We start from the raw sequence: 24,000 nt of genomic DNA, 5'->3' as shown, positions 1-24,000 counted from the left end.
AATAGGATAAAGAGTAAGGTCGTAAATAGACCTAACACTCTACTTGTAAATAAAGAAGAAAAAAAGAAATTCGCTACATTCACTTACATTAATAAACAATCATACAGTTTGGTTAAACTATTTAGAAAACACAATATCCATGTATCCTTTAGGACAGATAATAATAATAATAATTTATTGTTCAATTCGAATAGCATAAACACCAACAGTAGGTTCAGTAAATCAGGAGTATACAAACTGTCGTGCCAAGATTGCGGAAAAAAATATGTCGGACAGTCAGGTAGAAGTGTGGTGGTACGGTATAAAGAGCATGTCAATGCACGAAAACATTCTAGATACTCTGCAATGTGTGAACACATGCATGAAAGCAACCATCATTTCACAAATATTGAATGTGATATGACTTTATTACATTCATTAAGCAAAGGCAAACAAATGAATGCCCTAGAGAAATTAGAAATATACAAATTGCAAAAATTTGATAATGAGAACAGCCTAAATGAACACATTGCAGAAGACAATCAGTTTTTTAAATTGGTAACCCAATACCCTAGTAAGAGGCCAAATGATGTCAAGCGTGTAAGGGGGGAAGTATGACTGTAGTATCAGGGGCGGTTCCTTCCACCCCTCCTTCCATCCATCACTCAACCCAATGTAATTCCGTAACCAGTTGCCATACAACATCAGGTGCCTCAACATCTATCTAACACATGCATGCCACACGTAATATTTACATCATCACACTGGTAAGGTTTAATATTTTTACCCCGTTGTATTCTCAATTGTTCATGTCGGAGCCTTTTGTTAATTTTTATTTCATTTCCTTTTTATAGACCATTTTAATCTATTTTCAACCTGGCTGCATAATACATCTATCAACCGAAGATAATGGCAGGACTCCAAGTTTTAACGCAACTTCATTTATTCTTGTACAAATCCAATTGAACTACGCAAAATAGTATTATAATTCCTAGGACACCGTAAATTCACATCATTATACGACGCTGTGTCCAATATTTTAATTTAAATAGACATCATTTTAACACCCATTAACGGTGGATATCAGCAGGACTTCAAGTTTTATTGCAACTTCATTCATTCCTAACTCAACATTTTTGAACTACGCAACGCAACTTCAAGGAAACTGTGAATTCATATCATCACAAGACGTTGTATTTAATTAGACATTACTATATTGTGTTTTTAATTTGTACTTGACAAGATGGGATTTTAATTCTATGTTTGTACTATCGAAAGTTTTTAGGTGTCACATTGTCATACTCATTGTTTTGAATTTTTAATGGGGGCCCCCGTATTTTAGTCAGGTCTTATTGTATACTGAATTTTAATCCACTAGCTGAGGAAGAGAATGCATAATATTCTCGAAACATGTACTAGATGTTAAGGTGAAAGGTAAATAAATGAATAGTATTGACTAGGCGGACTATCTTCCAACATATTTACTGTTACTAAATCAATACGGATCCAATCCCGACCATCATGGTCAAGATTATTAATAATGTATTCGAGAAAGTATTTAAACATCGCGACTGAAGTAAGTGTTGTGATTGGTCAATCCGGGCAAGCTGATTGGTTGCTCCAAGGCCAGGGTTCCCTTTATAAGGAGCTAGGCACCTTTTTGAAGGGGGTCTGAAGTCTGAGGTCTTATGTCTCTGTGCCGTCTTGGTCTTAACCTTATTACAAGTAATGTAATCATTTTATTTTCCGTATTGAAAGAATCTCAATAATAATATAAGAGAATTTATTGGACTCCAACCTATTCAATACATTACAGGATGTTAACATTTTTAGTTAAACATCGTTAAAATGGAGACATGTTTCGCCCTCCATGTGGGGCGTAATGTATTGTATTGAATGTATTGAATAGGTTGGAGTCCAATAAATTCTTATATTATTATTGGTCTTAACCTGCCGAGCCGCCCGAAGTTCTTGACGTTGTGAACGTCTCCTCGGTACTAATATGGCCTGCCTTGGGGTAAGCGCTGTTTCTTTCTGTCCGGTTTTCAGTTCCATTTAGTTTTCGTTTGGTGTATCACAGGAGTTTGCCCTAATCGCCACTTTTTGTTCAGATGTGAAAAGCAAATTTTTATTTCACTCTAAAATATTTTGTGCTTCCTCTTACCTTCAATATTGTATTTGTCAAATTTGATTTGTACTGAGATGCACTTGGTTAACTCTTTGAACTTGAGGCAAAGCTCTTGTCTAAGAACACCTATACTGTAGTTTGACAAAGAACATACATAATATGTAGTGTGTATCTAGATTTGGTGTACAGCTGAATTTGTTCCGGAAGTTAATTTGTACTAACGATTTGGTAAATAATATTTTGAAAACCAGAGATCACTGTTGGCTTTTCGGAATCCGCAACCTTCGCCCCTCCATGGCCCTTCGTAAGGTTTCCCAGTCACCTTCCCACGTTCCTGGTTTATTATGATCAAGTTGCCCCTACTGATTTTTACCAGTGTTGTTATCAGCAGAGTTCCACGTAGTTCATCAGATGTTTTATTGTGTGTGTAGTGTGTTAGGTACGGTGTAATTGCACGTACTTTCCTCCCTTTACTGTGTTTTGTGTAGCCCCTGAAGTAACGGTTACAAGTACTTCTGCTGCTCCGTGGGCCAGTCCTTGTGCCTTCTTGGGTCTGCTCTCTGTCTGCTTACGGACTTCTTCTTTCTCCTGCCGACTACCCCTCAGTCTACTAAGATAAGACAGCCGCTAGATTTCTTCTTCCTTCTCCTTCGGACCGCCCCTCAATCTACTAGGATAGACAGCCTCTAAACTTCTTTCTTCTTCCAACCGTCCCTGTCTACTAGGATAGACAGCATCTTAGGAAACCACCAATGCCTGGTCAAGAGCTAAAACAACCCTGGATGGACGTTGAACTCAGGACCAATCCAGCACAACTGACACCTGTTTTTCTTTTCCTATCGTATCCCCGCCAACAGGTGAGACGCCGAGCGGTGAGTAGAATCACCTGATGGCTAAAAACAGTACTAAAACGAAAAGTATATAAGATGGTAATTTATAGGCATTAGGTAACTTGGCTGTTAAGAGTTGAAACTCATTTCCTATATATATGCGAATATTAACAGATGATGTACAAATAATATATACGTACAAGTGGTCAGTCACTTAGTGTGACGTACTGGAAGTAGCCTTCCTCAGAACGGCTACTCCAAGTAAATGCAAGTGGATTCAAAAACATTAGAGTACCACTGAAATACTAAAGCGATGTAAAAACAGAGTATCGTGGAGTCTCACAGAGATTCCTCAAGCTTTCAGTTGCCAACTACAATAAAACCCAGAAGAACTAGGGCATAAGTCGAGACTCAAAGTATGAATGATGAATACCAAGTGTTAGCATCACCGATCAACTTGATCTACTAAGAAATATTCTGAGACCTCTTGGAGATTCGATCGCGATTCCTTGACGTGAGCAGAAGGCAAGGCTTCCAAAGCGAAGACTAAGCAATAAGACACTTGTTCCCTCAATTACATTCGTATTTAAAGGAACTAGCAATTGATATGAGAGTCTCCCCTACTCTTTAGCTAAAGCCTTTCTGGCTTCCTATTGGTTCTACAACCTCCCCCATGTATCGCAACTCCCACTCTCTGTACGTGGCAATTCTCACTACCATGAACTTGACTTCTCGCCTCTTAACCCTTATCTTCATAACCTAACTCCCCCCTTAAAATACTTGTCATCATAAACATGATTCTCCGTCTCATATCACTTAATTGGGTGGCCCATTAATTTTAAGTATGGGATCCTTCAAACTACCCCTTTTCTTGCTATCTCCAGATGATAGGACGTAACCATTTAGATTGCCCATATCAACTTCCTCGTAAGACCTCCTGAACTCACAAGACCCTGTTTATAACTTCATTATCTCCCCAACACATGGCTGCTTAGACAGCACGGCCAATGAATTGAGTTTTCAAAGTAATCACTACATACTAATATTATGTAATGCTACTTGATGCAGGTTCGTGTCCCTGGACATGACAATGGACTAGATGGAATATATCCAAAATTCCTAATGCATTTAGGCCCACATACAATTAAATAGCTTGCCATATTTTACAGTAACATATTACAGGATGGAAGACTCCTGTCTACACTCACAAGAACCAAAATAGTAGCAATACTTAAGCCAGGGAAAAGAGGACACAGTCCAGAAGATTACAGACCAATCACCCTCCTGAGTATGCTACAAACTGCTGGAGAGAATCCTTTAAAACAGGATCTCACTCGAGATATTACAGCACATACCAATAGAACAAGCTGGCTTTAGACCAAACCGCAGTTGCTCCGACCAGGTAATGGCTCTTACCACCCACATTGAGAAAAGATCTCAAAAACGGAAGAAGACCGTTGCTGTGTTTGTAGACCTAACATCAGCATATGACACTGTTTGGCGTAAGGCAATGATCCTGAAATTCCTGAAAATAATTCCTTGCAAGTCCCTCACCACACTACTGAATAACATGCTATCTAACAGATGGTTGAAGTGCATCTGAATGGTAATATAAGTAGGTCTTATATACTAAACAATGGATTACCACAGCAGCAGTTTTGATGTGTCATATGGTTTCAATTCTGGATGTGTTGTCGGACTTCATCAATGTTTTAAATTTGGTTTTAGAATTGAGATATACCAGTTTGTTTTCTTTATTACTGGTTGTATGTGAGCATATGTTTCCCACTTGGATCGTGGCTGAAGATGACCCAATGTATTTGTATGTGGGGTCAAAAGTAGTCCCAGTTATATACAACACTATACAAGCTAATGGTATTGAATAGGTGCATCCTGCTCTACCCTCTGATAGTGATCAAATGTCAGTAAGGACCTGAATGAAATTCATAATTTATGATTTGGAAGCCAACCAGGGAAGAAGAAAGGCTTATTTATATTTAGGCCTAAAAACTAAGATCGCCAAAATTGGAAAAGATATTAACTTCCTCAAACAATGCATAAATAATAATCTAACTCCGGTTTTCTGAAATTTTTTCTAAGAAAAAAAAACCACAGATCTACGAACCAGAAAAATAAAATTCAACTTTAAAAAAATAAAATATGGATCAATAATGAAATAAAAATGTTATACAGTAAGAAAACACACATTAACGAAAAGCTATTGTGACCGTTCACAACGTCGCCTATGGTATGTCAAAGTATCCAGGAGATGAAATATGCCATTTTCCGCGTCATTCTATGATAAAACCTGCCGAAGTTGGAATTTTTCCACCCGCTCCGGGACTCGATTTGCAGTATCCAGAGTCGCGCGACCCAGCTCTAGTTGCTGGTAATTAGCAGCAAGGCGGTGCTAGAGCGCTTGTACTCGAAGTTTTCTCACTCCAACCGCGAGCGAGATGAAAAGAGACGTGTTATCACGTGACAGAGAATCTAGGTCACTAGCCGAGTCCAGAGAGTATATCTAACAGGAGAACAAACATTATACCCTATTTCCCTCATTCTTTCACCACTGCCAACTCATCGAATTCAACTGTTTTTTCCCCTGTTAATTTTTATAAATCGCAAGATACTCAATGGATAATCAAGTGCAAACACTCATTTGAATCAGGGAATTTTATGCATAATTATGAGACCGAGAAGTGCTCGACTTAACTGACAGAGCGGTAACTACGCCGTAAACAAGGGCGCATCTTAATGACTACCAGATGTTGGACCCTAACCGTGTCAGCGAACACAAGGAATCCCCTAGTGCTCGTCATCATTCACCGACAGAGACAAAAGGACGCTTTTAAGATTGCTTGAGAATCTACGAAGTTATTTCAAAAACATTCACTCAGTGAAAATGGGAATACAGGAGCTACATTTTGAGACCCTGTTCGTCACTCTATGTTGCATATTACCGGAGCGAACTCTGAGAAGGGGTTGCATTTTCCCCCCACTCTAGGCATCCGAGCATCTCGCCTATATAGTTAGGAGCTGAGAGGCAGACACCACCAGTGCATTTTCAGTTCAACGTCAGTTCGGTGCTAGCTCGTCGCAACTGTGAGCGAGTCCTTTATGAAGGAATTTTTTTTATGTGAACCGTGTAATGCAGTGATTTATTAAAGTCTGTGAATATATGTGGAAATAACCACAATCTAAGTAAGCTGTCTGCGAGTACAGTGTGCCGCTAATTAATCTAGTCGGAACAGTATGGAACCGTAATGACCGCTGTCCGTGTGTCGAGCCTCATAAATGCCTAAACTAATGCGGCTAAATTAATATAAATAAGCACGTATTTAGCGAAGTGTGTGGAGCGAGTGTGCTTGATATAAATGTGAATTACCAAGAAAGTGAGTGAACGACTCATTGTCGGCATAATTAAGGGCAGTGTCACGTTAAATCAATTTCTAATGTAGTAAGGAGCTCAACTTACGACTAAGTGCAATAGAGTATGCCTGAACTCTCGTCGTGAAATACGAGAATGCTAACGCATTAGTGGCCTAACCAGTGACTTGTTCTAAGTGACCCAGTGGAATTTCAGGGCCTAGAGTAGCTGTCCATAAAAAGGATAGATAGATGAGAAGGGAACAGTGTCGGGCTTCAAGGACATTACCGGCATTGGGTTGGAATGCTCGTGCTATTGAGCAGATCCAACCATGTATTTAAATTGTAATGTGTACCAAACTAACGCATTCACATGAAATAATTTTCCCCTCATTTACATAAGGAGTCTACAAGAGCGTCGGAGTGACGGGATATCCAGCTGCATGCCAGAATTTGCCTGTGTACCAGAGAGAACGAGACATCTAGCTGTCTGCCGAAATTTTGCCTGGTAACAGAGAACGTCTGGAACGTCGCCATCATGTTCGTGATTTGCCAGTTGGTCACCAGAGAACTTCATATTGCTGACTACATTATGGGTTTCGAGTAAACTCAAGGATGTGCCCTCCTGTAATGCTGTGAACGTTGCATGCTGAAGGCTGAGTACATTTCCAAGTATTTGTAGCTTTGAAGGTCGTTACCCATTGTAATTATGTAAATTTGCATGTTGACGTAACGTAGATCGCTACTATGCAATTTCAGAGGGATAATAATAATAATTTCATTTTTATTTGGGTCTTCTATAGAATACTTTTTTCATGGTTTGGAACGACCATATTTTACTTCCATTTTTTATATAAAGATTTGGTAATGCATGACGTAATAAGGACCTTAGATTAATTAAGTGTGAAGTGCTGTCAAGTAAAGAGGGCTTAAATATTCTGTAAAAAGGACTCCAGTTATCTTTCCATAGCATATATGAGTCATCAAGATTTTTAATTCATTTTTTGTTGTTGTGCACTTCACCTGGTAGAGATTCCTCCAAATTAGTAAGTAAGGCACCTGAAGAACAGATCGAGACAGTGGGGTATATTACGTCGAATTATTTAGCTTGCGAGTGCGTGAGGTAATTTGGACCCGTGTGGTAGGAGTTCATCATTAAATACGCACCGTAGTCGATGTACCGAAAGGAGAAACGAGATGGTTGAGCACACTGTAGCCATAATATATAGTGTGAAATGAAAATGTGAAGTTCCCTTGGAATCTGTCATTAAGATACGCGAGATGGATATCGCGATGTGAATATGTTGATTACGGCCGGATATAGAGCTGAGATTTGTTGTGATGCCATTATGGCCGGTATTGAAAGAAGTGAGATAGATTATTTGCCGTGAAACCATTGTTCAAGAAGGCTTAGTGGACCGCTCTTTGGAAGTGTGTCACGGGCAGCTAACAGCTGGAGTTTAACGAGCCCCTTTAAACGAGGGAGTAAAAGTGTTTTCTTCAGTGAAAGGGAACAAATACAAGTAGCAGGTTTCTTTCCTCTCGACACAATGATTACGTGCATCAATTTAAATATTGCCAACGTCGCACAGATTCCAATATGCATTAAAAGAAGGATCCCTCCAATTTTTCTTAATTATTTACAGCGTGCAGGGAATTCCAGGTTAGATATACCCCGTCTCAGAAGATCCTGAGTTCGTTCCAGGAGACAGTGAAAGTTTATGTTCACTGTTACTAACAGCGGGTGGCTTGTGCCATCTGTGATTCGAGTGTGTGTGTGAAATGTATATGTTCTTGTCCATTTCTCACAGGAAGTGCTATGATACTCTGTGTATGATGTTTGGTATTGGAGTCGCTCTATGATTTGTCCCTAGGTAGCAACGTTGTATAAATAGTGTCCTGTTATGTCTATTGATAAAAATCCTAATGAAATGAGCGTGTTTATTACATGGCCTATTAAGTAATGATTAAGTTCGGGAAATGTTGTGGTACGACTTTCAAATGCTTGGGAGTATACACTTAGGTTACCTTCGTATATTTCAGTTCATAAGTGTTCGTAGGCCTATATCACAACCTGATATAGTTTGAGTATATTAATTCTCGGCAAATAAACAGGATTACAGCAGGGTATGTCCATACTGAATAGATTTGTGTGTAAGGTGATCAGTGTATGTGTAAAGTGAAGTAATTACAGAGAAAATGCCTCTCTAAGTCTGAGATAGTGTAAATAGTTCAAGAGGGAACGCCTCTTAAGTTTGAATAATTGAACGTATGATGAAGTGTAGAGAAAGACTACCGAACATTAACGTCAAGAAAACCTTCAATATCACATGTACAATGTTGTATGGCATACCCATGTAAATAAGGTGTGTTTCACTAGTATAATAAAAATTGTTATACAAGATATAGTTTCTCTTCTCATTAGTAATGAAATAGTGTTCCTCTCATAATTAATAGTCCCCTACTATAGAGAGTATTATTGAAGAAATTACCGGCCCATCGAACGGTCTACTGACCCGAAATGCGATACCGACTTAGCTAGCGAATCATTCTAGTAGAGGAGGGTGAGGCTTCGACGACCGGGCTGAATTCGAGGCTCACCGATGGTGCTCCATTCTAACGTCATATTTAGGAACCACGGTAACCTGTTTATGTACTGAAGCCTTGGACAGGTACACTATATCAGACTCAAAAACACAGTACACTGGCACACTGCTGGGAGTACAATTTGATCGTAAGTTTGTAGCATTCATTCGGAATTTTTAAAATATCATATTACATTCACTTGACAACCAACGTGACAATTTCTTGTTTGCTATGTCCCTATGTTGTTGTACACCTTCAACATCCACTATTTATGGAGAATGAAAAGGAGAATCGGTAGCGGGTAGGAACCCTCTTCAGAGGCAGCCCTGGCCACGGAGTCCCAGAGCACACTGACCTGGTGTGTATCATCTGGTAAGGGTCCCAGCTCAGAGTTACAAGTGGAGAAGATGGATTTCAGACTGGTGGAGATTGTGGAAGAGGCAGCCCAGTACTCAGGGAATAGTATGAGTACACTTTTGATACGCAGGGTTTGTTTCCCATGTTAGGGGCGGCTGCAAGGGTGTATGTTCCCCATGTAAGGGCCGGCCTGAATAACTGCTGGCAGTAGCTCTAAAATGCCTTTGCGAGAGGCAACCCCATCATAACAATAGCCTAAAAGTCAGTAATGCTATACCATCAACACCCCAACCTGGCAGAAGGTAGACAAGGGGAAATGAAAATGATGATGAATGAAAAGGAGAACGTTAGTTACCAGCAAACTGAAATATTCACAAATGTACATACATTTTTATTTAATGAAGTATAAAATCACTTGCACACTTTACCATGCTACCAATGATGACTGTACAATATTAATTTGTTGCATGTTGCATTCTGCCATCAGAATTTGGCGACAAATTGTTACACAGAAAGCAATGCGTACAGCGGGGATTGGGCCAATGATGATATAGACACATTCTTGGAGTACAGTATGTATGGTGGAATCTGTGATACAAACACTTGGTGAAAAACTGTTGATATACACACTCCTTGAAACAGTATATTCATAAGCGTTCTTGTTTATATATACTTTGAAATGAAATAATCAAGTAATCACGTAAGAAGAACACTGTGTTATTGTTGTGCTCTCCCTTTCACGTCTACACAACATAGTGGTGCCAAAACCCAGGAAGAGTAGTCAACAGAACAATCTTCAAAGCAGAGTTTCAACATGTTTCAATATGTAAATACGGTTCTGTGTACACTGACAACACCTACATCTCATGTACAGATAAGTAAAAATTGTCTTGCCATATCAAAACACACTCATTGCTTGCATTACATCACGTGTATAACTGTTTGAGTTCAAGGATTATAGCTGTGAAATTCAGTGGAGCTGTTGTGTTTTTATTCAGTTGTCCTTATTCTAATATATTATGTCTGCTAGCCACCATGTTCCTAATCCTTTCTCCAAGCATCGACCAATACAGTTACTTTCAGATGCACTGCCTTTAGATGCACGTATCTACACTGTAAAGGGGAGCTTCACAATAATAGCTCTGTCAATTCGACGGTAATTTGAGAGTACACTGTCTAAACCAATTCAGGGAAATGAGCACTAGGAATGTTCATGTCGCTGAAAGCAATTCCAAAACACGCCTACATAATTTAAAATGTACAAGGAAACGGGAAAGAACTAATATCACACGGTTTGCAGCTGAAGTTAACAGGTTCAATGACTCGACCACATTCTCTCACTATGAATTTACAAAGACAGATTTCAGTACTCCTTGGCCCAAATGACGCAACTTGACGAGGAAATCCATGACCTCGTTTGTGAAGAGTACATTGAGACTGAAAAAGCATGCTGTCCAGAAAACATCAAACGGAAACTTAAGTCTGTCATTAGAACTATGGCAGTTGCTCCAGCCTCATCAGTTTGGCTTCCATCTATAAAATTACAGCCATTTAATGGCGATGTTGAACAACGGTCATGCTTTTGGGAACAGTCTGAGGCTTCAATCGTTAAGGATACATCAGTCTAAAATTAACAAGCACATCTTTCCACAAGGGTATTTAAAGAGTGAGGGAGAGCTGAGGAATTTGGTAGAACGTATTGCCATTATCGCAGCCATGTATAATGAAATGAAGAAAATCTTGCTGTCTTGGTATGGTGATACACACAATAATTCAGGCACATCTGGATTTTCTGGAAAACCTCTCTTTTGTACCCTCATTAGTAAAGATTTTACTTAGGTAATATTTCTATTCTGCATCTCTCCCAAGATTTAACAACAATGGTGGTGATTGTTTTAAGAGGAAATACAACTAGGCAACCATCCTCTATATAACACTAATCAGAGAAGAAATGGAAGGGATCCAACACTTCAAAAAATTAAGATATCGGCCAAAGAAAGACAAGGGTCACAAAGGGCATGAAAATGAAAGACTCCCTAGGCCTCGTATGCTCAAACTGTCGAGGTCGGAAAAGAACAAAAATTGACCAAGAGAGGTCAGATAGGAGTTTGGCTTTGCTGTGTAAACAACAACAGTAATAGTATGTAGGGTGCACGCCAAATGTCGCACAATGATGCTTAAGCGATTCACAGTTTGTGTTTCAAAGGTCGCCAGTACGAATCTCAAAGATTGTCGAGGTCGACCGATTCAGCACTAGGGTGTAAATTCATCCAGATAAAGTGTGCCGATAATAAGTGGAAGCAATGCCAGGACTCAGCTAAGGGCCCCATGTTCGCCAACCCACACTCCCAAGTTACAAGCCCCTCGCCTCTTATGACAGGCAGGGGATGGTGTCATTCTAGCGCCCCCACCCACAGGAGGTAAAACGAGTTAACCACTATCAAGATGTACAGTACCTACTAAATTACAGAAGAGTCTGGCATTGCTAAGTTGAGCCAGGCTCCTCTCTGAAAAGTGACCTACCGTACTTTGACCAATTCTTTTACCTTTCTTCACTCTTATGGTATTTAGTTTGAGAGGACAAGGTAGTCTTTCATTTTCATGTCTTTCCTCAATTTCAGTCAATAACTTCATTCTTTAAGGTGCCTGCCTACTGGCCATGGTTCTTAAGTCATTAAGTCTATGTGGTCTGACACTGTAGTTAGCCGGTTCGAGTCCCGTTGGTCGAAAAAATGAAACCATCAGAATGTAGGCTGACAGGGTAGGAGAGGTGGTGGTATACAATTTAGAATCACTACATTATGTGCCAAAAGCCGGGATTCAATTCCAAACCACTCTGCAGTGTTCATATGGAGTGAGGGCATATGACGCAGTTGAGGGTGATTTGTTTGTCGGATGGAGGTGTTAAGCCTTATGGAGACCCTTTGGTGCTATTCGACAGGAGTGGACTATGTGCCGGCACCAGGCTACACCCTCTCCCTATTAAGTCATTCATTTCATCTCATTAACTCCTCTGATGAGGTTAATGTCATGAAAGTCATTCAGCTGTAAAATCTCACTACAAAAATCAATCACACTTCACAATTGACCCCGTAGAGAAGCGGAATAAGGGTTGGATGTACATTCCTTCATCTTTAAGGTGTTCAAACTCTTCCTGTTTCTCCTTTGATTACCATCAAGGTGCATATATAATCCCAAGTTTTATCCCTGGCGGTAACATAATAGCCTAATAATAGTACTATTATTCATTCTACTTCCCAGTAACCACTTTCACAATTTTTTAGTAATACTAAGGTGCCAGAAATTTTCCCATAGAAGATTTTTTATTTTTATACATGCTACTGACATGAGGCTGACATATCTGCTTTAAATAACACTAGAATAAGCCAGTATAGGACCCATCAACTTGGAGCCAGAGGCCAGCGGTATTCTTCTGAGCCACTCACTCTTGCCCTTAAAGTATAGTACGCGAACCTTTTCTTGAGCCCTGAGCTCCATAGTAATGAATGGGAACTAGGGCTCAAGAAAACGTTCGCGTACTATAACGGCTGCCATTACTAATATCTTGCAATCACTATTATACCAATGATCAATACAAACATACATGGTTTAACTCAGTACTGGTAATTTTATCTACAATATAGCCTATGTGAAGATTCAAGAAAATCAGCCTGAATTTGTATCCTAAAAACTCATCTTACATTAAATTTTATTAATGAGTATTTGTTTTTGATTGCAAAAATTCTTAGACATAAAATGTTTGATAGCATTTCGATATTAATCTCAATGCCAGAGAGTAGGCTGCATTACTATGTTCAAAAGTAACCAACAAAACAAGGCATTCCTCTAAAGTAAACAACTTAAATGTCAAGGACAAACATAGACTTTTACAATTCACTGTTGTTATGCAAAACCAGCTGGAACTGCCAAGGTCAATCATTTTGGGCAGACAGCCAATAACTTAAATTTTATAATTAAGAGAAATGTTCATACCTCCAACTAGTAGTTTTGATCCATCTGGAATATCTTTTACAGCAGCCTCGGCATTTTCAAATATTTTTTTGCTTTTCCTAGTAGTACTTATAGAAAATGAACAGGCCAGGGCCTGAAACACAACAGCACGAAAAAAATCTCACATGGTAACATAACCTTAAACTGGTCAAGAATTAGATGAACTCTTATCGCTTTTGTTAAGCAATATTACTATTTTGCAATCAACATTTACGTCTATGATGACCATTTTAACAGAAACATGAAAAAGCGTAATGCAAGCAATGACATCACCAAAATACTCGAAATATTTTTACTGTGGGTACTGAGCTTCACTCTACCTTGGTTATAACATTCAGATGTCGATTTTTGGAATAAGAACGAAGGGAAGTTACAAGAACACCACATAGAGGATTCAACGCTGGAGCCATGTTTCACAGTGTCACGCTTCTTCGGTATAGGCAGTGTCGCCAACTAGTAATACTTCTTCTTCTTCTTCTTCTTCTTTGTTTGTTCTTGGACTCTGCGCAGCGCACTACGTCCAGTCACTGGGTTGTTTTCAACTTCACCAATCAAAGTGTCTGTTACAAAAAGGGATAGATTTGAGGGTAGTGGGAAACGGAAGTACACACTAGTGTATTGGGAGAGGTTGTGTAGGAAAGAGACATGAGGAATAGTCGAGGCGTCTAATACTACAGATATGTACAACAGAACAAGTTGACATGTGTTAGGTTGCAGGGATTTAGCACGGGGACACAGGGTTCTACATCTTCACGCCAGTGTGATCTATCACGGCGATTTACTACTATAGACATACATGACCAGATCACAAATAAGGGAGGCAGGATCGTACAGATTAAATCAGGATATTACATGCGTGAAAAAAGTTAGTCAGTAACTCAGGTAAGCGAACTGTCGGATGGTATACTAAACAAGAAATAGTGAGAGGAAGTTGAAATCCGAGTGGAAATGAGATGTTGTTGCTGTCGGGGATATTTCTCACATTGAAACAAAATATGATTTATAGTGCCGACATAGTGACCACAATTACACAAGTTGTTTTCCTTAATCGTTAAACGATACAGATGTTCCGGTGTACAGGCATGATTCAAGCGAAGTCTGACTAGAGTAGTGATATGACGTCGAGTGTACTTACCTTTTGCGAACCATGGTTTAATAGCAATGTTATTTTGAATATTGTAGAAATGTGTACCTTTAAATTGTGCAGATTGACGCCAATGTTCGTTCCACTTTTCTCGGAGAAATTTCTGAAAAAAATTTTCCATACATCATTGTGTCGGAGTGCAATATGGTAGCGTAGTCCTTGTCCATCAGCTGCCTCATTGGCCAGTTTATCGGCCATGACATTGCTGTTATGCCAGATTGTCCTGGCACCCATGTAAATAATACGGAACGATTTAGTATAGTTAGATCATACAATAGTTGTCGTAGATTTTCTATATACCAATTGTCCGCCTTTGTAGGATTTTCTAATGCTTGAAGAACACTGAGAGAATCTGTACAGATGAGGGCCTTTTGGATCGTAGAATGTTTAATATATATTAACACTTGACGAACTGCAAATATTTCAGCTGTGTAGATGGATGCGTATTGGGGTAAGATGAATTGTTTAGATAATTGCAGCAGAGGGGAATAAAAAGCAGCTCCTACGTCGGATGTGTCTTGATGTTTTGATCCATCAGTATAAAATGGAATGTATTGATTATATTGATCTATAATAATTTTGAATGACTTAGTTGCTATCAGTCTGTTTAAATTCTCGGAGATACTGGAATCATCGAATTTTGTACGGATGATATTACGTAACTGTATAGTCGCAGGAAACATGATAGAGTACTTAGGATGCGTTCTTGTTTGAACAACGTGAGGTCGTAGATATATAAACTGAACATAAGCCCACAGGAGTGCCGGATATTTGTGTTGTACGACAGGTCCATTTCCAAAATATTCAGATAATAACTGCAGCTTGGGAACAAGCGGATGATGATATCGGGCCATTTTCTTGAGAATATATTTAGTAGCTACATGTTTGCGTCGTAAATGTAACGGTGGTTCGGTAATTTCAGCTAGTAAAGCATTTGTAGGAGTCGAATTCATTGAACCTGTAATCAGTCGAGCAGCTTTGTACTGTACTTTGTCTAATCGCTGTTTTTGATCCAACGAAGCCATATCTATAAACTGACTACCATAGTCAAAAACAGACCTGATAATGTTTTTATATACAGTTAAAAGGGTAGCTGGGTCAGCTCCCCAGGTTCTGTTCGTTAAGGATCTTAATACATGGAGCTTTTGTTCCGTTTTGCGACAGATCTCTGCAATATGATTTTTCCACGATAGTTTATTATCAATCGTTACCCCTAGATACTTAACGGTTCCTTTGACGGAGATTTCCTGTTCACCGCATCTAATGGGAGACTTATCATATATACGTTTGTGGGTAAATATGAGAATTGAACTTTTTGCCGGTGCTATCTCTAAACCATTTTGTATCATTCACGTCTGCAGGAATTCTAAAGTCTTCTCTAGAGTAAGACGACATTCTTCTATGGTATTTTGAGTGCAGTAGATTACTATATCATCGGCATATTGCAGTATCCGAGCCGTTTTTACAATTTCCTTTTCAAGATCCGCAGTATACAACATATACATAATCGGACTTAAAATGTCCCCTTGTGGAAGCCCAACGGATACAGAGCGGCAATTGCTTTGATGAGCGATTTGAGGGAGACTTACACGTCGATACGTATATAATTGTCCTAAGATATTAAGCAACGTGGAAGGAAAATCCATAGTACTTAGTTTCTGGAGTAGGATGGGAATATGAACATTGTCATAAGCACCTTTAATATCTAAAAAGGCAGCCATAACGTGTTGTTTTCTGGATTTTGCTAACAATATATCGACTAATAAGATATTCAAAGCATCTGTCGTGCTGCGGTCTTTGAGGAATGCAAACTGGTACTTCGGTAGTAAGTCATAATATTCTAGAGCCCACATTATTCTGTTGAGCAAGATCTTTTGAAACAGTTTCCGAATACAAGAACTTAGACAAATTCCTCTGTAACTAGTTGGATCATATTTCGGTTTACCAGGTTTCTTGATAGGTACTAAGACGAAATAGTTCCACTCCATAGGTATAGTACCAAATTCCAAGATATAGTCAAATTTGTGAAGGAGGATATTCTTAGCTTGTGGGGGTAAAATTTTAAGCATATGATAGGATATATAATCCATTCCTGGGGAAGTGGTTTTCGTATGATATAAAGCAACATCGAATTCCGATGGGATTATTGGTCGCAGCAAGGTTTGAAATTTATGCGTAATACCAGTTATCGGATATTGGAGCTGAGGTACGACATAATCAGGAGTTAGAGTTTGATAAAATTGAAGGAGAGTCGTACTATCCCAGTCGTTATGGGGTGGATTATTGCGGTTGGAGTTGCATAAATTTCGAATTGCAGCCCAGACGTCTTGAAGAGGAGTTTGCCTATTTAATGAAGTTGTGAACATTTTCCAAGCCAATCGTCGTTTCTCATTGAATAATTTTTGGATCTGGGCGGCTATTTTCTTGTATTGAAGATAAGACGCCATTGTCCCGTCATGCCGGAATTTCCTTAAAGCATTTTTTCGACGCTGTACACATGCCGAACATTCTTCATCCCACCAACGAACGTGTGGGGAATATTGAGACGGGTATTTAATTTCAGGTGGATGGTACGTGTCTAAATACAGCGTGATAATATTTAGTAATGTCTGGTATTGATCATTATTTCCTGCGTTATCGACAATGGACAAGTTATCCTGAATATACCTTTGAAATAAGGAAGTATCCATATGTTTCATTTGTCGTACACTCTTCGGAAATTTGTTTGGCTTTCGGAGCTCGGTCGATGTGATAGTAATAAAAATAGGAAAATGATCACTTTGGTGGGTATCATTCCCTGTTTGCCACAAAAGCTTATGAGCCAAATCAATAGTTGCAATAGTCAGATCGACAGCACTGGGATGAGTATTAGGCGCAGTGATCCGTGTAGGTGATCCATCATTCAAAATTGTAAGAGGGGATTTATTTATGATGTTCTCGATATCCCGGCCTTTTTTGCAGCAAGAAACACTTCCCCAAATTGGATTATGGGCATTGTAATCGCCCCCAATAATAGTGGACGTGTGGAATTGTGCGAAGAAATTCTTCCATTGGTCATATGTCGGTCTAATTTTAGGAGGGCAATATAAGGAAACGACGGTTAAATTATTGATAGTAATTGCGATTGTTTGAACATTGGGAATTTCATATTTGATCTCTCTGACTTGGAAATCGATACTATTTTTAATAAGGATACACACACCATTCGCAACATAACCATCTAAACGTATGACATTGAAACCAGTGACTCGGAAGTGATAGTTTCGTTTGAGCCATGTTTCACTAAGGATAACGATTTGTGGATCAAAAACTTGTATAATTTGAATTAACTCGTGTTTCTTGTTTAGAATACTCCGACAGTTCCACTGCAAAATTCTCATTTTTAGTGATTTGTTAATAGAGTAATAACTTCATCGTGTAAAACTTTAAGTAAATGACGCCACTGAACATCTTGTCCCATTTGATTCATTATGAAGTCAATTTTTTTCGATAATTCTTGAAATTTCCCCTCAGACTGAATGCGTACGTTAGAAGATTCACCCTTCTTAGATACAGAAGCCTCAGGAACACAGTTCCCAGAACGGACTTGGTCTGTACTAGTAGAACTATGAATTTGGGGTACATTCCCAGAGATAGAAAGTAACTGAGATCTGATTGCCGGAATAGATTGTTGTTCCCGTGGAGGGTCCCTTAACAAATTCATGTAGTTACTTCTATCGAAACCTGGTCTACATGGTTTTCGGGGTGGGCTAGTTACAATAGCAGAAAACTTCCTTTTACTTGGGGTTACTGGTTCAGATGTACTAGAAGAAGGTACCAACGAGGGGAAATGTTGCGGTAATGTTAAAGGATTAAAATCCTGTTCCAAAGGAACAAAATAATTTTTTACCTCCAAGAAGGACTTATTCTCAACACTCATGATCCGTTTAATTTCCTTCTGTCTCTGATGTTCGGTACACCTTTCATCCCCTGCCGGATGATTTCCGTCACAATGGATGCATTTCACCAATGTCTGTGTACACTCCTGGGTGTTATGAGATAATGCACATTTCCCGCAGCGAGGTTCCCTAGCTCTGCAATTTGTCGATGGATGGCCATATCTTTGGCATTTACGACAAATGGGAGGTGAAAAAATGAACGCTTGGACTTCCAGAATGACATTAAAGATAGAAACGGTCTTTGGTAGTTGTTGAGATTGAAAGATGACCTTTACCGTACCGGTAGGTATGTATTCGGTCTTACCCTCTTTGGACGATCTGCGATTCATTCTTTGAACCTTGATCACTGGGTATGGTGAATCAATGTACTGTAATAGTTCAGTCTCGGATATAGTTGTATCTACCCCCCGCACCAGACCAACTCTGTGGATATTGGAGGAAGGTACAAATGCCTTCAAGCGTTTCTCTTCAAGAATAGGGTTGGAAAGAAAATTATTGGCATCCTTTCGAGTGCTAAAAGTAATTTGAATTCGATTTCGGCCCTTTTTATGAATGGCTTTGATGTTGGGAACCTGCCGTTCATAAAAAAGTCTGCCTAAAGCCATAGGGTGTAGGTATCCTATTTTTTTTGTCAGGATCATCCGATTCGACATAGACAATATACGGCCCTATGTGCATGTCTGAATAAGTGTTGGGTTTATCATTGTGAGACACTGTATTATTATTAGTGTAAGGAGTTGTAACTCTGCCTCTAGCCATAACGTCTTGATTAGGTAGATCTTTATCCACAATCATCCCTTCTAAAGAAACTTGTTCCAGGATTAGGTTTTCTTTCGATACCGGAATCGAATCTGGAGGTCTACCCAAACCACCACCTCCACTATCTAGAGACATCCCTTAAAACTATGCACTCTGTTACTTATCTACAGGTAGCCAGTGACAGGACGTAGTCGCGTCACACACTCCGAACAGTTCAGCACCAGTCAAGAACAGCGAACACTATCAACGATCTGCTTCAGTTGAATGCTCGCACGACACTGCCAACTAGTAATTAGTTTCTCCCCTATGACCAACAACAAATAAAGCCTACAACAGAGCCATCTACAGTTGTAGTTGTTGTTGCTGATGCTTTTTGGGCTTTTATCGCAGATATTTCACCCAGTCTATAATCCCTTACTTGCTGAATAACACTGATACAACTGAACACTTCAAAACATGAAAAACTATTTTTGTGTTTTGAAAGGGATACACACCACTGTATTCCACTATATCGCTCTGTAATTCCTTACTTGCTGAATAACACTGGTACAACTGAACACTTCAATCCATGAAAAACTGTTTCTTTGAAAGAGACACACTCGACTGTATTCCACTATATCACTCTCACTGAATACTCCACAAATATGATGAATCACCCCAAATGGAACCAGAAGCGTATGAACACGATCCGCCATACACTACATAGAATTTATAACACAATATTTGCTTCATCCAAAAACGTATTTATGATTCTGATGATCTCTACAGAAGGATTACATAGCAAACAAGAAACACTGGTTGGAAAAACCTGCTTGAGTCGCATGAGACTACTAATAAATTTCCTAGGCTGATTGGCAAATAGAGGACACTGAAATAGTAGATGATTCGCATCTCCATTACTTGTACCGCATGAACAGTTTGAATCCTGCGTTAAATGGAACCGAAATTTATATTGGGGTGTAAGGGCATGATTAAAACGTAACCTAATGATGTTAGTAACATGACTTCTGGAATATAATCCTCTCATAAACCATGGTTATACCAGTATAGATGTTTGTAGATGATAATAAAATGTACCTTTGACTTGTGCAGTCTGTTTCCAATCATCTTGCCATTCGTTACGCGCTGATTGTCTAATTACAGCTACATAATCGGAAGAAGGAACAATATTATTAGAATTCGGAACAGGGAGGCGAGAAGCTTGTTTTGCAAGGAAATCCGCTTGTTCATTACCCAAAATACCCACATGTCCTGGTAACCAGACTAATACCGGAATTATCAAGCATATAGAGAAGACCTTTAACATTATATATATACCAGTTATAAGATAGCGCATAGGAAATCAGGGACTGCAATGCGCTCAGCGCATCCGTATATCTCGTAACTCGCTTATAGTCATACCGCAGAACAAAGAGTAAAGCTTGTTGGATAGCGAATAATTCCGCAGTAAAAATCGAACAATCACTAGGTAAACCATATTGTTTCTTGACATTTATTGAAGGTATACAGAAAGCGGCTCCAACTCCAGTGGTATTCTTGGCCCCATCTGTATGTATGTCTATGCTTGGAGAGATACAGGAAAGTTTCAATCTTTTAGCGGGCAAATGATCTGGCTCCTGTGCACGAATGACGTCAGTATAGCTACTGCGGGTAGGCCAGATTATCTGAGGCTTGTAATGGGGAACAGAATACCGTAAAGTATTGGGCATTAAAGTTACAATTTGCAGTACTGTACCTTGGATTGATTTTAAGGTATCAAAGGCATGATATGGAGCAGGCAGTCTTCGCAAACCTTGACGCCGTATGGAATAATACTCATAGAGTATCTGCAATTTCGGAATTAAAGGATGCCTCGTCAGAGAATTTTTTTAAAATATTGCATAGCAAGCATTTTTCTACGCACACGTAAGGGAGGTTCGCAAGATTTCACCAAAAGTGCATTTGTAGGCGTTGATTTCAGAGCTCCTATACATGTGCATAGTGCTTGATATTGACATATATTAAGAGTATTCAAATTCGTACTCGCTGCTAAGTCAAAGATATGTGCTCCATAGTCCAGGATCGATCTTATAGTGGACTTGTACAATGACATTGCCACACACGGGTCCTCTCCCCGGTGTCTACGGGTGACAGCTTTTATTATCTGTATATACTGTTCACTTTACGAACGTAAGTAGAGAAAATGCTGCTTCCATGTAAGCTTATGATCTATAAATAATCCTAGATATTTATGTTGACTAACTATGGGGATTTCATAACGATCAAAAGAAATCGGTGATCGATCCGGTTCGATGGTGTGCGAAGATCATCGCTCGACATTTAGCGATAGAAAGATGTAATCCATGAGCATCCCACCATGTTATGGCTTCTCTAAGCGTATATATGATATGCTCTCTACAGACCTGTAAATTCTCATGCGTATAATAAATCAAAAAATCATCTGCGTACGCCTGTATACAAGCATGACTGAGAAAGACTGTTTCGAAATCCTTCATAAATATAGCAAAAATAATGCCGCTCAGTATATCTCCCTGAGGCAAACCTGTACTCACCTGACGTGGTTGTATTGCGTATTGTTCTGTTTTAAAGTACAATGTTCGATATGTAAGCAGTTGTCTAAGAATAATAATAAACCCCTCAGGTATTTTAAGAGATGCAAGTTTGTCCCATAGGATATTCAGTGGTACAGAATCATAGCCTCTCTGGATGTCTAGAAAAACCGCAGTCGTGCTGTGTTTCCTGTGACGAGCTAGTAACAAGTCGATAACAAACATATTAACGCATCATATGAACTACGTCCCTTGAAAAAGGCATATTAATAGTGCGGCATTAGACTATAATGTTCCAATGCCCATATAATCCTCCGAAGTAAAATCTTTAAAAAGACTTTGTGGATAAACGAACCTAACACTATACCGCGGTAATTGTTCGGTTCAGTGGGTAGTTGTCTATTTTTAAGAATAGGAATAAGAAAAATTCATTCCAGGTAGGTGGCGTAATAAAAGTCCGAAAGATGTCATTATACATCTCTAATAATACTTTGTGAGCCTCCCCATTATAACCATTTTGAACTGGCCCTGCGGCCTAGAATAATTTGTGTCAAACGGCTTACGCCAGTATACCTTTTTTTAAAGTTACTGTAGTCAGCGGGCCATTGTCTGGTCTTGTGATTGGTTGCGCATTACTGCGCATGCGCCCGCCGGTCGACTACCAGGCAAAACTGGCCTGCTTCCAGCTGGCCGACGCGACACTCAGTTCGCTTGAGGCAGCCATGTTGTGCTGGTGTGTATTTGTGTCCGGCGTCATGGAGTGTTGGAGTACCAAGAAACCACCGTAAATTGTATGTTAACGGGGATTTTCCCCAGGTAAACTAGTTGAAGACCTCCTGCCTTTTCTTCTGAGCGTTTTTTGGATTTATTTTTCGTCTGGATACTTCACAACGAGGTCTGGATCCCGGTGGCTTGACTGTATTTCTTCGTCAACAATGTCAAGTTTAAAATTCTTCTCATTTCTTCATCACCGAAGGTATGTACCAGTGTTTGGCACACTTTAAACGTCGTCCTGAAGAGGATTTTGATATTTTCGAAGATTTCTGGAAAAATAATAATAATAATAATAATAATAATAATAATAATAATAATAATAATAAATATTTGGACTTCGCCGTTAAATTTATTCCTATTTGCGTGTGTGGTATCGAAAATCTGGAGAACTGTTTCGGCAACTAATCACAGTAATGTGGAAGGTTCACCATGAACTAAATTGGAATTATTAATTTAAAATTTTACTGATCTACTTTGGCATTTTAAATTGTAACTTTCCTTGTAAACCAAGGTACAGTCTCCAAGGTACCGAACCTTACCTCTTTCGGCTTTCTGTTTGCTTTCCTGTGTTTTGTTTTCTAATTCGTTCGGTATGTTTTCTTCCCCCCCCCCCTTCTGGGGTTTGGGTGAATTTTATCATTTTCTCTGGCCTGTTTTTCCTCCGTGTTTTAGGAGGCCTTGCTTGTTTCTTGTGGTTACCTTGGCGACGGTTCGTGTGTGGATTGTTGTCGGGTGAATTGTTGTCTGGCGTGTTGAGCCTGTGTGGATCTTGAATTATATATATTTCGGGGTTGAGTGTATCGTTTACTGTTTAAATTAATTTATTTATTTTCTCCTCCTTATATGTTGTGTTACCATTTCCTTGCCCCGCGTGAGGAGGTATTTTTACGTAAAATTCTGTTTGCCGTGGAAACTGTCCTTGGTGTAAACTGAACGTTTTCAAATCTGGTAATTATTAGAAGCGACCGCGTTGAAGATCCAGTTTATTGAATAATTGTTAACTTAGTTTTTTTATTAAATAACTATCCGTGATCGATCACATTTTATTTCAAGTTGTACTTATGTAAGAGAGTCTATTGGTTTTCGTTGTTTTCTGATTACATTTTATTTGGTACGGAGGTCACCCCTTTCCTTCTTTGTTGTTTTCATAAAGCTCCCCATTTATTATCTGTTAAAGAGTATTTATTTTTCATTAATTGTTATTTAGTAACGAATTAATTTTCTTTAAAACCCCACCTGGGTATATTCTAATTTATTTTACTTATTGTTAATTTCCTTTTCCATTTTTCAACCTTATGTTGATTTTATTTACATTTTGCCATTATGTTTTAAAAATAAACTTAGGCCTTATCATCTTAATAACTTGGTTTGTTACTTACTATTTGCCCTTCCATTAAATTTTTTTTTTACTTCATGTAAATGCTGGTTTTCATTCGCCACGTTCGGTGGAGCACTGCCATTGATTTTCTTGTGCATTAATTTCCACGGCCTTTAGTTGTCTTCCTCGCTGCTCCCGGTAAGTTATTTCTATGATTTCTTGTTTTTAAATTGTGCTTGAACTTCGGTGTTTTTCTTCTTG

General features: G+C 39.1%; 1 protein-coding gene across 1 annotated transcript in view; it reads right to left on the bottom strand.

Annotated features, from left to right (window-relative positions):
- SCOT (Succinyl-CoA:3-ketoacid CoA transferase) overlaps positions 1 to 13,706 on the bottom strand; it is a 140,929-nt gene extending 127,223 nt beyond the window's left edge. Inside the window, exons 1-2 of the mRNA XM_067137372.2 lie at positions 13,578 to 13,706; positions 13,240 to 13,351 (exon numbers count right to left, since the gene is read on the bottom strand). Coding sequence (XP_066993473.1) covers positions 13,240 to 13,351; positions 13,578 to 13,667 — 202 coding nt within the window. The 5' untranslated portion in view covers positions 13,668 to 13,706. The remainder of the gene's footprint in view (positions 1 to 13,239; positions 13,352 to 13,577) is intronic.
- Between the last annotated feature and the right edge of the window lie 10,294 nt (positions 13,707 to 24,000).

Source organism: Anabrus simplex, chromosome 1, assembly GCF_040414725.1.
Source record: "Anabrus simplex isolate iqAnaSimp1 chromosome 1, ASM4041472v1, whole genome shotgun sequence".
Lineage (NCBI taxonomy): Eukaryota > Metazoa > Arthropoda > Insecta > Orthoptera > Tettigoniidae > Anabrus > Anabrus simplex.
The sequence above is the reverse complement of the archived record's forward strand: the minus strand, read 5'-3'. Positions and strand labels throughout refer to the sequence as shown.